Source organism: Canis lupus, chromosome 1 (genome assembly GCF_011100685.1).
Source record: "Canis lupus familiaris isolate Mischka breed German Shepherd chromosome 1, alternate assembly UU_Cfam_GSD_1.0, whole genome shotgun sequence".
Lineage (NCBI taxonomy): Eukaryota > Metazoa > Chordata > Mammalia > Carnivora > Canidae > Canis > Canis lupus.
Window position 1 is genome coordinate 10371740 of NC_049222.1, and position 11508 is coordinate 10383247.

An 11508-nucleotide genomic window follows, 5' to 3' on the forward strand; every position below is an offset into this window, starting at 1 on the left:
TGAAAGAAACATTGGATGGGAGTTAAGATATTGGCCTGGCAGACGTTAGAGATCATTATAATTCTCCATGATTCGCTTTGCCCTAGCATCATGAAGAACTCTGGATCTAGAGAATGAAAGAACTCCCATCCACATGTTTTGTTCTGAGAAATGGTCTGCATATTTACTCACTGTATTTACTAACACTAATTCCTAGACAGCTTCCAAAGCTCTCTTTTGGAAAAAAAAAAAAAAATTACAGGAATCTCTGCATTTGGGCTCCTTTTTCCCTGAGCTCTACTCTCTCCCATTAAGGAGGCTGGAAGCCACTCTGGGTCACAGAAGGGACAGTCCAGACATTTGCAGGAAGTTCTGTCTTTGGGGTTCAGAGGACGGCCCTTGTTTCAGAATGAACCTCTGCGACCCTGCTCTATGGGAGCCCAACTGTTAAAGGTACAACTCATTTCAAACACAGATGCAGAACTTACAGAGGGGATTGAGAGACTGCTAATGACCTGAAGGAACTTTGACTATAGTACAGGAGTAAGCACAAAACAAAGGACCTAAGGGCTGGATATAGATACAAATCATAAAGTGCTGGAGTAATTCATTCTAACTTGAAAACCTAAGAGGTATTTTTAGAGGAATTTAAGCATCTGAGCAGAGATGAGGATGATAAAAGAACTTCAGTAGTCAGAAAAATCGCAACTGGTCACTGGGCAGAGGACCCATAGGGAAAAAAGGGAGATATCTTATATCTAAGATAAATTATTTGAAATTTTTTCTGCTAGTAATGGTCTACCATGTAGTCATGAAAAGAAATGATCTAAGCAAGGTTTTTAATGGACGAACCTGTCCATTTTAGCAAAATGGAATGGAATTGGAGGGGTATGAAGGTATCACCAATCCCCAACTGGGGATAGGCTTGTTTGTTGATGAGGCTTGATATTTTACCGGGTTGCTATGATTCCTAAGTTACTGTAATAGTGGAGATCAGACCTTGGGTTGGCTCACGCTGAAGCGCAATCTCAGATATCTGTGAGAAATTCCATATGTCGAATACAACAGGATTCACAACTGCTCTAGCGTTTCTGAACCGTGGAGTTGCATGCAGGTGTCATAGTAACCGAGACACACTGTCTCCTGCTTGTGGGTCTTTACCGAATTCCCGTTTTCATTTCTTTAACGAGGAAGAGATCCCTTCCCCTTGTTTGTCCCACACCGCCTCATCTTACACTGCCGGATAAATTATTTCAATCAATAAAACTGATTAGCCTTTTTGTTTTCCTCTGATCTTTAGCATCTGTGCTCCTGAAGTCATTCTCCTATTAATCTGGTATATTGACTTTGCCTTCCTAAATGACAGCGACCTCAGCCAAGCTGCCTCTCATCCCTTCTTCCTCGTCCACTGCTCCTCCTCACCTGACATCCTACAGCATTATCCCGCCTGTCGCCGCTTCTATCATTTGTAATCATGCCCGGGGACTCCTGTCTCTCTCCCACCCCCAGCCCGCCAGTCCTCTCCCCCGGTAACCAAAGGGAAGGAGGACCATCAGTAGGGGACAGTCAGTAGGGCGAGGTCTTCAGACCACTGCACTTCTACATTTCCCCGCCTCGAGGTCCGATCCCCACCGCAGCCCGGAACTCGCCGGAGACACCCACCGACTCAACTCGCTTTAGGATCCAGGGATGGGACGTTCAGCCCCGCCCCGGCCCCGCCCCCGCCCCCGCCCCCTGCCCGGCTGCCTGAGTCCCCATCTCTCTCTCTCTCTCTCTCTCTCTCCAGGAGCCCCGGCCCTAAACCCCGCCCCCGTCTCGCTCCCGCCCCGCCTCCGGCCCACGCCGCAGTCTCTCTCCCTCTCCCGGGTCCTGAGGCCCCGCCCCTGGCCCCGCCCCTGGCCCCGCCCCCCCGCCCCGCCCATCGCTCGCTTTCCCCCGCCCACATTCTCCCCGGGCCTGAGGCCCCGCCCCCGGCCCCGCCCCCGGGCCGCTCCCGCCCCGCCCCCCGCCCCCGGCCCGCGCCGTAGTCTCTCTCCCCGCGTCCCCCCGTCCCGAGGCCCCGCCCCGGCCCCGCCCCCGGCCCGCCCATCGCTCGCGTTCCCCCGCCCACGTCCTTCCCGGGCCTGAGGCCCCGCCCCGGCCCCGCCCCGGCCCCGCCCCGGCCCCGCCCCCGCCTCGCTCCCGCCCCGCCCCCGGCCCGCGTCGCCGTCTCTCGCCCTCCCCGGGCCGCGCGGCCGGAGCTGGCACCGAGGAGCGGCGGCCGCGGCGGCATCGCGGCCTGGGGACGCCCTCGCTCCGCCGGGCTCGGCGCGCGGATCTGCGTCCCGCGGCGCGGGGCTGCCCGGAGCGCCCGGCGGTCCCCGAGGGCGGGCGTGTCCGCGCGGCGCGCGGCGCGGGGCGCGGGGCGGGGGGCGCGGGGCGCGGGGCCGCAGCCCGTGGGAGCGCGGGGGGCGCGGGGCGCGGGGAGCCCTGCGGGGGCCGGCGCGGCCCGGGCTCCCGGCCGGAGCAGTTTTCTCGAACTCGCCACCTCGTCCTCAGCGGGGCCGGCGCTGCCGGGAGACCCCGTCCACAGCGGCGCAAGGTAAGCGGACCTGGGCCGGGCGGCTGAGGGGTCGTGGTGCCCGGAGCGCGGCCGGAGGGCGGGGGCGGGGGGCGGAGGATGGGGCGGCACGACCGTAGGAGGCGAACGGGGAGGGAGAAAAAATGCAACAGGCGGGGCGGTGCAGGAAACTCCGGCGTTCGTGTTTCCTGCGGAGGAGACTTGTCCTGGACTGAAACTTGGTGAGGTTCTGCGGAGCCGCGGCCGGGCAGAGGCGACGCTGCGCCGTAGCCGGGGTCTCAGCTCCCCCTGGCGGCGTCGGGCCGGGATGGACGGCGGGGCCACAGGTGAGGCCGCCGCGGGGCCCCTCGCGGAGGCACCTTGCGGCCCCGTCGGAGCTCACGGCTCGACCGGAAGCCAAGACGGCCCTTCCAGCTCCTGCCTTTTGTCCCTGAGCCCGCTGCGACCAGAACAGCCAGGGTGAGAGCGGGACTCGTCTTTCGTGTTAACTGCGCTTGAATAAAAAAAAAAAAAAAAAGACGCGCTGAGTGGGTAAAGCAAGCCCCAGCTAGCACAGGTGCCGCGGGGAAGTCGCCGCTAGCAGCGGCTGGTCGTCCGCCACCGGCCCCGTTATCCTCGCTGTGCATCTGCCAGAACCCCGCGAGCTGACTTGGACTGTATTGGGTAAGGGTTGTGCTCGCGTCCACTCCCAGGGTATCTGTAGCCTCAGAGAATTTCTTTTTTTCTTTCTTTTTTTTTTTTTTTTTTTCCTCCAGAAAGGAGTGTCATGCGAAAGGAACAGAAAAGAGCCGTCAGCCTTGGTGAAAGGGGAAGTTTTCTTTCCCGGTTGGTGCTTGGTTACTTCGTGATTGGAAAAGAAGCCAACCTAGGTGGCTGAAGAGATCAGATTTTCGTAGTTGAACAGATGAAGCTGACAAAGGACGACGTGAAGATACTTTTCTCTGGGTCATCGTGGGGGATGATGATGAGTAAGTAAGCCTGAACAAGACAGATTTGCAATGAGGGCAGAGATTTTGAGTTTTTGAAATCAAGTAGGACTTTGAAACACTTGTGGAGGATGCTCTTTTCCCAAAAATGGAAGAAGAAAAAATTTTCAAAGCACAAGTGTGAAAAGTGGAAAGGGGAGAACGACCAAGTCAACTTCAAGAATTTCAGTACTTCATCAGCTCCTTTGGGCAGACGCAGGCACCAGCATCATCTGTGTGGGTGATTTTATCACCAGACATGGTTTCCTATCCTAGGAATGGTTTCTTAATTTGCATTTTTAGAGTACTTACTTTTTTTTTTTTTTTTTTTTTTTTTTAAACAATGTGTGTTTTGACTCTTCGTGTTAGATTTATGTAAAGGAAGTAAATCCCGAATTCCTAGTATATTTGACTCTACCACTGTTTGCTGTGTGATACAGAAACATTAGAGGTTTTAACGTTCCTTGAGATTTTATTGGAAGCAAAACTGTGTCAGGGACACAGATAGATGCTGTAAGTTTGTCTTTTTGGCGACCCTGCTTGCTTTGAATGAACCGAATGGCAGCTGGATTTCACAGCATGTATGATTTACAGTCTGTTTTATCAAGGCCTTAAATGTATGTCTTATCCTAGGCAGATGGGAAATACGCGGAGCACTGTGTTTGACATGTATGCCTAAGGAAGGGAACTCCCCGATGGATCATGGCGTTAATGTTTACAGGACATTTCTTATTTTTAGCTTTAGTGGTGTTTGCTTTCTCTACTTTTGAGGAATCTGTGAGCAATTACTCTGACTGGGCAGTTTTCACAGATGATATAGATCAGTTTAAGACGCAGAAAGTGCAAGATTTCAAACCCAATCACAAGCTGAAGAAAAGTATGCTTCATCCAAGTTTATATTTTGATGCTGGAGAAATCCAGGCAATGAGACAGAAGTCTCGTACAAGCCATTTGCATCTCTTTCGAGCTATCAGAAGTGCAGTAACAGTTATGCTGTCCAACCCCACATACTACCTACCTCCACCCAAGCATGCTGATTTTGCTGCCAAGTGGAATGAAATTTATGGTAACAATCTGCCTCCTTTAGCATTGTACTGTTTGTTAAGCCCAGAAGACAAAGTCGCCTTTGAGTTTATCTTGGAATATATGGACAGGATGGTTGGCTACAAAGACTGGCTAGTTGAGAATGCACCAGGGGATGAGGTTCCAGTTGGCCATTCCTTAACAGGCTTTGCCACTGCCTTTGACTTTTTATATAACTTACTAGATGATCATCGAAGACAAAAATACCTGGAAAAAATATGGGCTGTTACTGAGGAGATGTATGAGTATTCCAAGGTCCGTTCATGGGGCAAACAACTTCTCCATAATCACCAGGCGACTAACATGGTAGCATTACTCACCGGGGCTTTGGTGACTGGGGTAGATAAAGGATCCAAAGCAAATATATGGAAACAGGTTGTAGTAGATGTGATGGAAAAGACCATGTTTCTGTTGAATCACATTGTTGATGGTTCTCTGGATGAAGGCGTGGCCTATGGAAGCTACACAGCTAAATCGGTCACACAGTATGTTTTTCTAGCCCAGCGCCATTTTAATATCAACAACTTGGATAATAACTGGTTAAAAATGCACTTTTGGTTCTATTATGCCACCCTTTTACCAGGCTTCCAAAGAACCGTGGGTATAGCAGATTCCAATTATAATTGGTTTTATGGTCCAGAGAGCCAGTTGGTGTTTTTGGATAAGTTTATCTTAAAGAATGGAGCTGGGAATTGGTTAGCTCAGCAAATTAGAAGGCACCGACCTAAGGATGGACCGATGGTCCCCTCCACTGCCCAGAGGTGGAGTACTCTTCACACTGAATTCATCTGGTATGATCCCCAGCTCACCCCACAGCCTCCTGCTGAATATGGTACTGCAAAAATGCACATATTCCCTAACTGGGGTGTTGTCACTTATGGAGCTGGGTTGCCAAATACACAGACCAATACATTTGTGTCTTTTAAATCTGGGAAGCTAGGGGGGCGAGCTGTGTATGACATAGTTCACTTTCAGCCATACTCCTGGATTGATGGGTGGAGAAGCTTTAACCCAGGACATGAACATCCAGATCAGAACTCATTTACTTTTGCCCCCAATGGGCAAGTATTTGTTTCTGAAGCTCTCTATGGACCCAAGCTGAGCCACCTTAACAATGTACTGGTGTTTGCTCCATCACCCACAAGCCAGTGTAATAAGCCCTGGGAAGGTCAACTGGGAGAATGTGCACAGTGGCTCAAGTGGACCGGTGAGGAGGCTGGTGATGCAGCAGGGGAAGTCATTACTGCCTCTCAACACGGAGAAATGATATTTGTGAGTGGGGAAGCTGTGTCTGCTTACTCTTCAGCAATGAAGCTGAAAAGTGTGTATCGTGCTTTGCTTCTCTTAAATTCTCAAACGTTGCTGGTTGTTGATCACGTTGAGAGGCAAGACAATTCCCCAATAAAATCTGTCAGTGCCTTCTTTCATAATCTGGACATCGATTTTAAGTACATCCCATATAGGTTTATGAACAGGTACAATGGCGCCATGATGGATGTGTGGGATGCACACTACAGAATGTTCTGGTTTGACCATCGTGGCAATAGTCCCATTGCTAGTATACAAGAGGCAGAGCAAGCTGCTGAATTTAAGAAACGGTGGACTCAATTTGTTAATGTTACATTTCAGATGGAATCCACGATCACGAGAATTGCATATGTCTTTTATGGGCCATATGTCAATGTTTCCAGCTGCAGATTTATCGATAATTCCAATTCTGGACTTCAGATTTCTCTCAATGTCAATAATACTGAACATGTTGTTTCCATCGTAACTGACTACCATAACCTGAAGACAAGGTTCAATTACCTGGGTTTTGGCGGCTTTGCCAATGTGGCTGACCAGGGCCAGATAACCCGATTTGGTTTGGGCACTCAAGCAATAGCAAAGCCCATAAGACATGATAGGGTTATTTTCCCCTTTGGATTTAAATTTAATATAGCAGTCGGATTGATTTTGTGCATTAGCTTGGTGATTTTAACCTTTCAGTGGCGGTTTTACCTTTCTTTTAGAAAGCTAATGCGGTGGATCCTAATCCTTGTTATTGCCTTGTGGTTTATTGAGCTGCTGGATGTGTGGAGCACTTGCACTCAGCCCATCTGTGCAAAATGGGCAAGGACGGAGGCCGAGGCAAGCCTGAAGTCTTTGTCTTCCGAAGGGCACCACGTCGATCTTCCCAACGTCGTCATTACCTCACTTCCTGGTTCGGGGGCTGAAATTCTCAAACAACTTTTTTTCAACAGTAGTGATTTTCTCTACATCAGAGTTCCTACAACCTACATCGATATTCCTGAAACTGAATTTGAAATTGACTCATTTGTAGACGCCTGTGAATGGAAGGCATCTGATATCCACGGTGTGCATTTCCGTTTGCTCCGAGGCTGGTTGCAGTCCTTAGTTCAAGACACGAAACTACATTTGCAAAACATCCATCTGCATGAACCCAGTAGGGGTAAACTGGCCCAATATTTTACAGCGAATAAGGACAAGAAAAGAAAATTGAAAAGGAGAGAGTCTTTGCCAGAACAAAGAAGTAGAATGAAAGGCACCTTTGATAGAGATGCTGAATATATTAGGGCTTTGAGGAGACACCTGGTCTATTACCCAACCGCACGTCCTGTGCTCAGCTTAAGCAGCGGGAGCTGGACCTTAAAGCTTCATTTTTTTCAGGAAGTTTTAGGAGCTTCTATGAGGGCATTGTACATAGTAAGGGACCCTCGGGCATGGATTTATTCAATGCTGTACAGTAGTAAACCAAGTCTCTACTCTTTGAAAAATGTACCAGAGCACTTAGCTAAATTGTTTAAAATAGAGGGAGGTAAAGGCAAATGTAACTTAAATTCAGGCTATGCTTTCGAATATGAATCGTTGAGGAAAGAATTATCAAAATCCAAGTCAAACGCAGTCTCCCTGTTGTCTCATTTGTGGCTGGCAAACACAGCAGCAGCCCTGAGAATAAATACAGATTTGCTGCCTACCAGCTACCAGCTGATCAAGTTTGAAGATATTGTACATTTTCCTCAGAAAACCACTGAAAGGATTTTTGCCTTTCTTGGAATACCTTTGTCTCCTGCTAGTTTAAACCAAATATTGTTTGCCACCTCCACAAACCTTTTCTATCTTCCCTACGAAGGGGAGATATCACCAACTAATACTAATGTTTGGAAACAAAACCTGCCTAGAGATGAAATTAAATTGATTGAGAACATCTGCTGGACACTGATGGAGCGTCTAGGATATCCAAAGTTTATGGACTAAATGCTGCAGGTCAGCAGAGATTTGCACTAATACTTTGCAACCCGGTTTGTGGATGTGAATTAACGAGAGTTTGTTTATTCTTGTACTATGTGTGTGTGTGTGTGTGTGCGTGTGCGCGTGTGTTCAGTTTGTTACTTGCACAGAGATTATTTTAAAAATAGGCACCATATTCGGTCTAGCAGGATTTATTTTTACATCACCGCTATCCCTGCCTTTGTTTCTGAATTTTTTTTTTTTTTTTCCTGCCGAAATGTTCCTACTACAGAGGCATAGATGAAGTTACGTGATGGTGGTCGGGGGAGGTAGGAAGATTTTACAGGTTTTCGTCTAGCCGTCTGCCTCGTCTGTAACTGTGCTGATCTATCTTGGAACCTCAAACACTGCTAAAGGCCTTTCAATTGCTGCTTTGCCCAAGCATCTCTTCCTTTCAAGATGGACTACAAAAGTTCCTTATCTTTTTTAAAGGATCTTCTAACACATTTATCTTGCACCAAAAAAAAAAAAAAAAAAAAATTGTATTTTTTTTTTTTTTAACTGTATATAATGTTCAGTGTTATCACTGGGGAAATGGTGAAAGCTCCTATCAGAACTATAGGATTCCTTCTGGAAAAAATACAGATGGAAACACAGAATGAACATTTTTTTTTTTGAGGTCAGCAGTAGTGATCTCAAAAGCCTCCTTAAAGTTTTTTACTTAGAAGTAATAAAGAGTCAGTCTTTGAACAATCTGGGTGCCAAGGGCTGGTAGAGTATTTTAGACTTGCCTGTCTGTTTAAAACTCTCTTTTCTCTTTCTTGCCTCCTTGAAGCTACAGCTGTTCCCATCACACCACTTGCACCGCACCATGTCCTTTCTGTCACTGTCATGCAGAACAGTCCGTTGTTACTAATTGTTGAAGTCCCGACATTGGTGGGGATTTTTTTTCCCTGATGATTAATTTTGCATTAAAGCCTGACACTTAGAATCAAATTTCTTTTTGTGGAATTATCACTGCATGACTCAGAGAAAGCAATGCCACTGCTGCCAGTGTTTTTTTAGACTGGAAACAGAGTTGGAAAACTGCCTGACTTATCCTGCATCCCTTTGAATGAGTTTACAGACTGCCAGTGTCTGCAAAAGTTGAAGGCAAATGGGAGATGATGTCAGAGGCATCTGTTTCCTTTACCATCTGCATCTTATTATAAATGTAGTCGTCATAAAATGTGGTTCATTTTATTTTGGTAAGCTCTGAAATCAAAATGCTGTGCCATTATAAGCCAGTGCAGTAATTACAATGCATTGGATAAATACCATTACGCAGTGTCGAGACCTGATGAAAATCTCTGTACAGATTGCAGTCTTCCTGACGTTTCAGACTAGTTTCCTCAAGCTCTCGAACACTTGGGAGTCTGTCATTCTGACCTAGATAAAAGTGGTTCTTTCTCAGTAGTTTGTTATGTCAAAATGTGCCTCCAGAGTGATAAAGCTGTGGATATGTTACATTCCAGCTAAACCTAACGTGGCTGTCATTTCTCTTCCACTATAGCATGAATGCAGATCGCTCATGTTCCCCTACATCTCCTTCCTTCCCACTGCTCTCCCTTTCTCTTCACAATGTCAAAATTAATGCAATCGTATTGTATTAATATAGGTTGAGAGGGCAGCTGAAGACCCGAATCTACAGTTATTCTCAAGGAAGGTTATTCTACCTATCTCAGGGTTATCAACAACCATGTAAAAATTGCTCCATGGATGGGAACACTGTTTCCATTATTGGTCATAGTGTCGGTGTTTGCTTTCAATTCCCAGGATGTGTGATCTCAAATCAGATCAAATAAGAAGGCTTTGGGTTGGCAGTAATAGCAGATCTGCTCAAGGTAAGAATTACAAATGTGTGCAGAATCTGTACCACTGCCTTTTAACTTTGCAGAAACACCCCCACGGGGAAGGAGGGAACCAGGTTGAGTATGGGGAGGAATCCGAGGAGAGGTGGGGAAAACAATAAAGAATAGCTGTGTGAATGATGCGGGGGCATGTTATTGATAGCTAAAGAAAGGGACAGATTTACCAAAATGTTCTTCACTGTGTGTCCTTTCACCCCCACACAGCAATGCTAAGGTGAGTCTCCCTGGCACTGTCCTTGCCCACCTGCACCCCAAGGGAAAGTTTGCTGGAAGAGACCTCTATTTACAGATTTCCCACATGAGGAATGTGATGGGTGAGGGATGACCCAGCCATTGGATCTGCACGCAAATGTTCATGCTTGGGACCCCTTGCCTTATACTAATGCCTGAGTTGACTGGCACCCAGAATATCCAGGTCCTGCATCCTTAGGGTGTTAGATCCAGAAAAATTCAAAAAGTCTCCACACTTAATTTTATTCTTACCATCTTGAAAATAATTAAAGGGATGATTGTCACTATGTGACACTTCTGTTTTTTAATTTTTTTTTTTTTTTTTTTTATGATAGTCACACACACACACACAGAGAGGCAGAGACATAGGCAGAGGGAGAAGCAGGCTCCATGTACTGGGAGCCCGACGTGGGATTCGATCCTGGGTCTCCAGGATCGCGCCCTGGGCCTTTAGCAGGTGCTAAACCGCTGCGCCACCCAGGGATCCCACTATGTGACACTTTTAAAGGAAACACCTGTCCTCTGTGTAATTAACCCCTTTCTATATTAATGTCCTCAGACTTAGAACTAATTGGGATAAAAACTGTTATTAAAATAATAGAATTTAAGTCTTGAAATTAAAAAAAAAAAGACTTTACTCATGAGTAACAAATGCAGTGGTAATAATATATATGGTTCTCAAAAGTTAGAAATAATGCAAATGACTCACTTCGGATGAAAGAATAAGACCATATCCAGAACTGAGTTTACTGTAATGAATTCTGGAGAGAATAGGAAGTAGGAGACTCTTCAGGAAAAGCAAGATGAATTGATGAGTATGCCTAAATTTAATTGATAGAAACCTAAAGTGGCACAAGTTTTAAGCAAATAACAAGAATATGTACATATTAGGTAAGTACCTGTTAATAAAGGTTTTAAATTAAAAAAAAAAAACCCACATACATATTAGATCTAGACCCGAAATATTAAACCTTTGGTTGGCTGTCTTTTTAAACCAACGGAGAGTTAGTAAATATCTGGCAAGAATGGGGTGTTAAAACTCCCAGGCATGGCAGAGGACTTCCAAGAAACCTTCAGCAAATGTATTCAAAGAAGAAGCTGCCCTCCACCCACACTAGTGCATCTTAAACATTTTCCTTTTGTGGAAGTGTTGCATACTTTGATTAACATTGTTTATCAGCACTTTCCGGTGCATCATCAAAGATCCTAGCCATTCTTGATATGTAAAGTATATCCAATTATGTGTGAGTAGACATTAGCAATGGTTTTAAAATCACTACATTTGATTGGCTTGATTAACTGATGATAATTAGAAAAATATTCGCTGATTAATTTAGGAAAAAAAATGTAAGTAGAAGGCAATATGTAATACCATTTCCAGAGGTAAGGATGCCTAATATAGAAGATATCAAGGAATTTAACATGTGGACTATTTACTGCTTATTTAAATGTGGCTAAAGTGTGCCTAATATATATAAAATATCTGCTAAGGCAGTTTTTTCCATTACTTGATCAGTGTCATTCCCTTCATGTTGGCAGAAAAATTCAA

The 11508-nt window shown here is 46.2% G+C and overlaps 1 protein-coding gene across 2 annotated transcripts; it reads left to right on the forward strand.

The window, feature by feature from the left end:
• Positions 1-2420: 2420 nt before the first annotated feature.
• Positions 2421-10892, forward strand: DSEL (dermatan sulfate epimerase like). 2 transcript variants are annotated; one of them, XM_038525830.1, is made up of 3 exons: positions 2421-2560; positions 3295-7854; positions 8111-10892. In XM_038525830.1, exon 2 carries the CDS (start codon positions 4207-4209, stop codon positions 7843-7845), a length of 3639 nt encoding a protein of 1212 aa, XP_038381758.1. In that variant the 5' UTR covers positions 2421-2560; positions 3295-4206; the 3' UTR covers positions 7846-7854; positions 8111-10892. The 2 variants fall into 2 exon arrangements, with proteins under 2 accessions (XP_038381758.1, XP_038381757.1); XM_038525829.1 differs by having other exon boundaries at positions 3295-10892.
• The last annotated feature ends 616 nt before the right edge of the window (positions 10893-11508 follow it).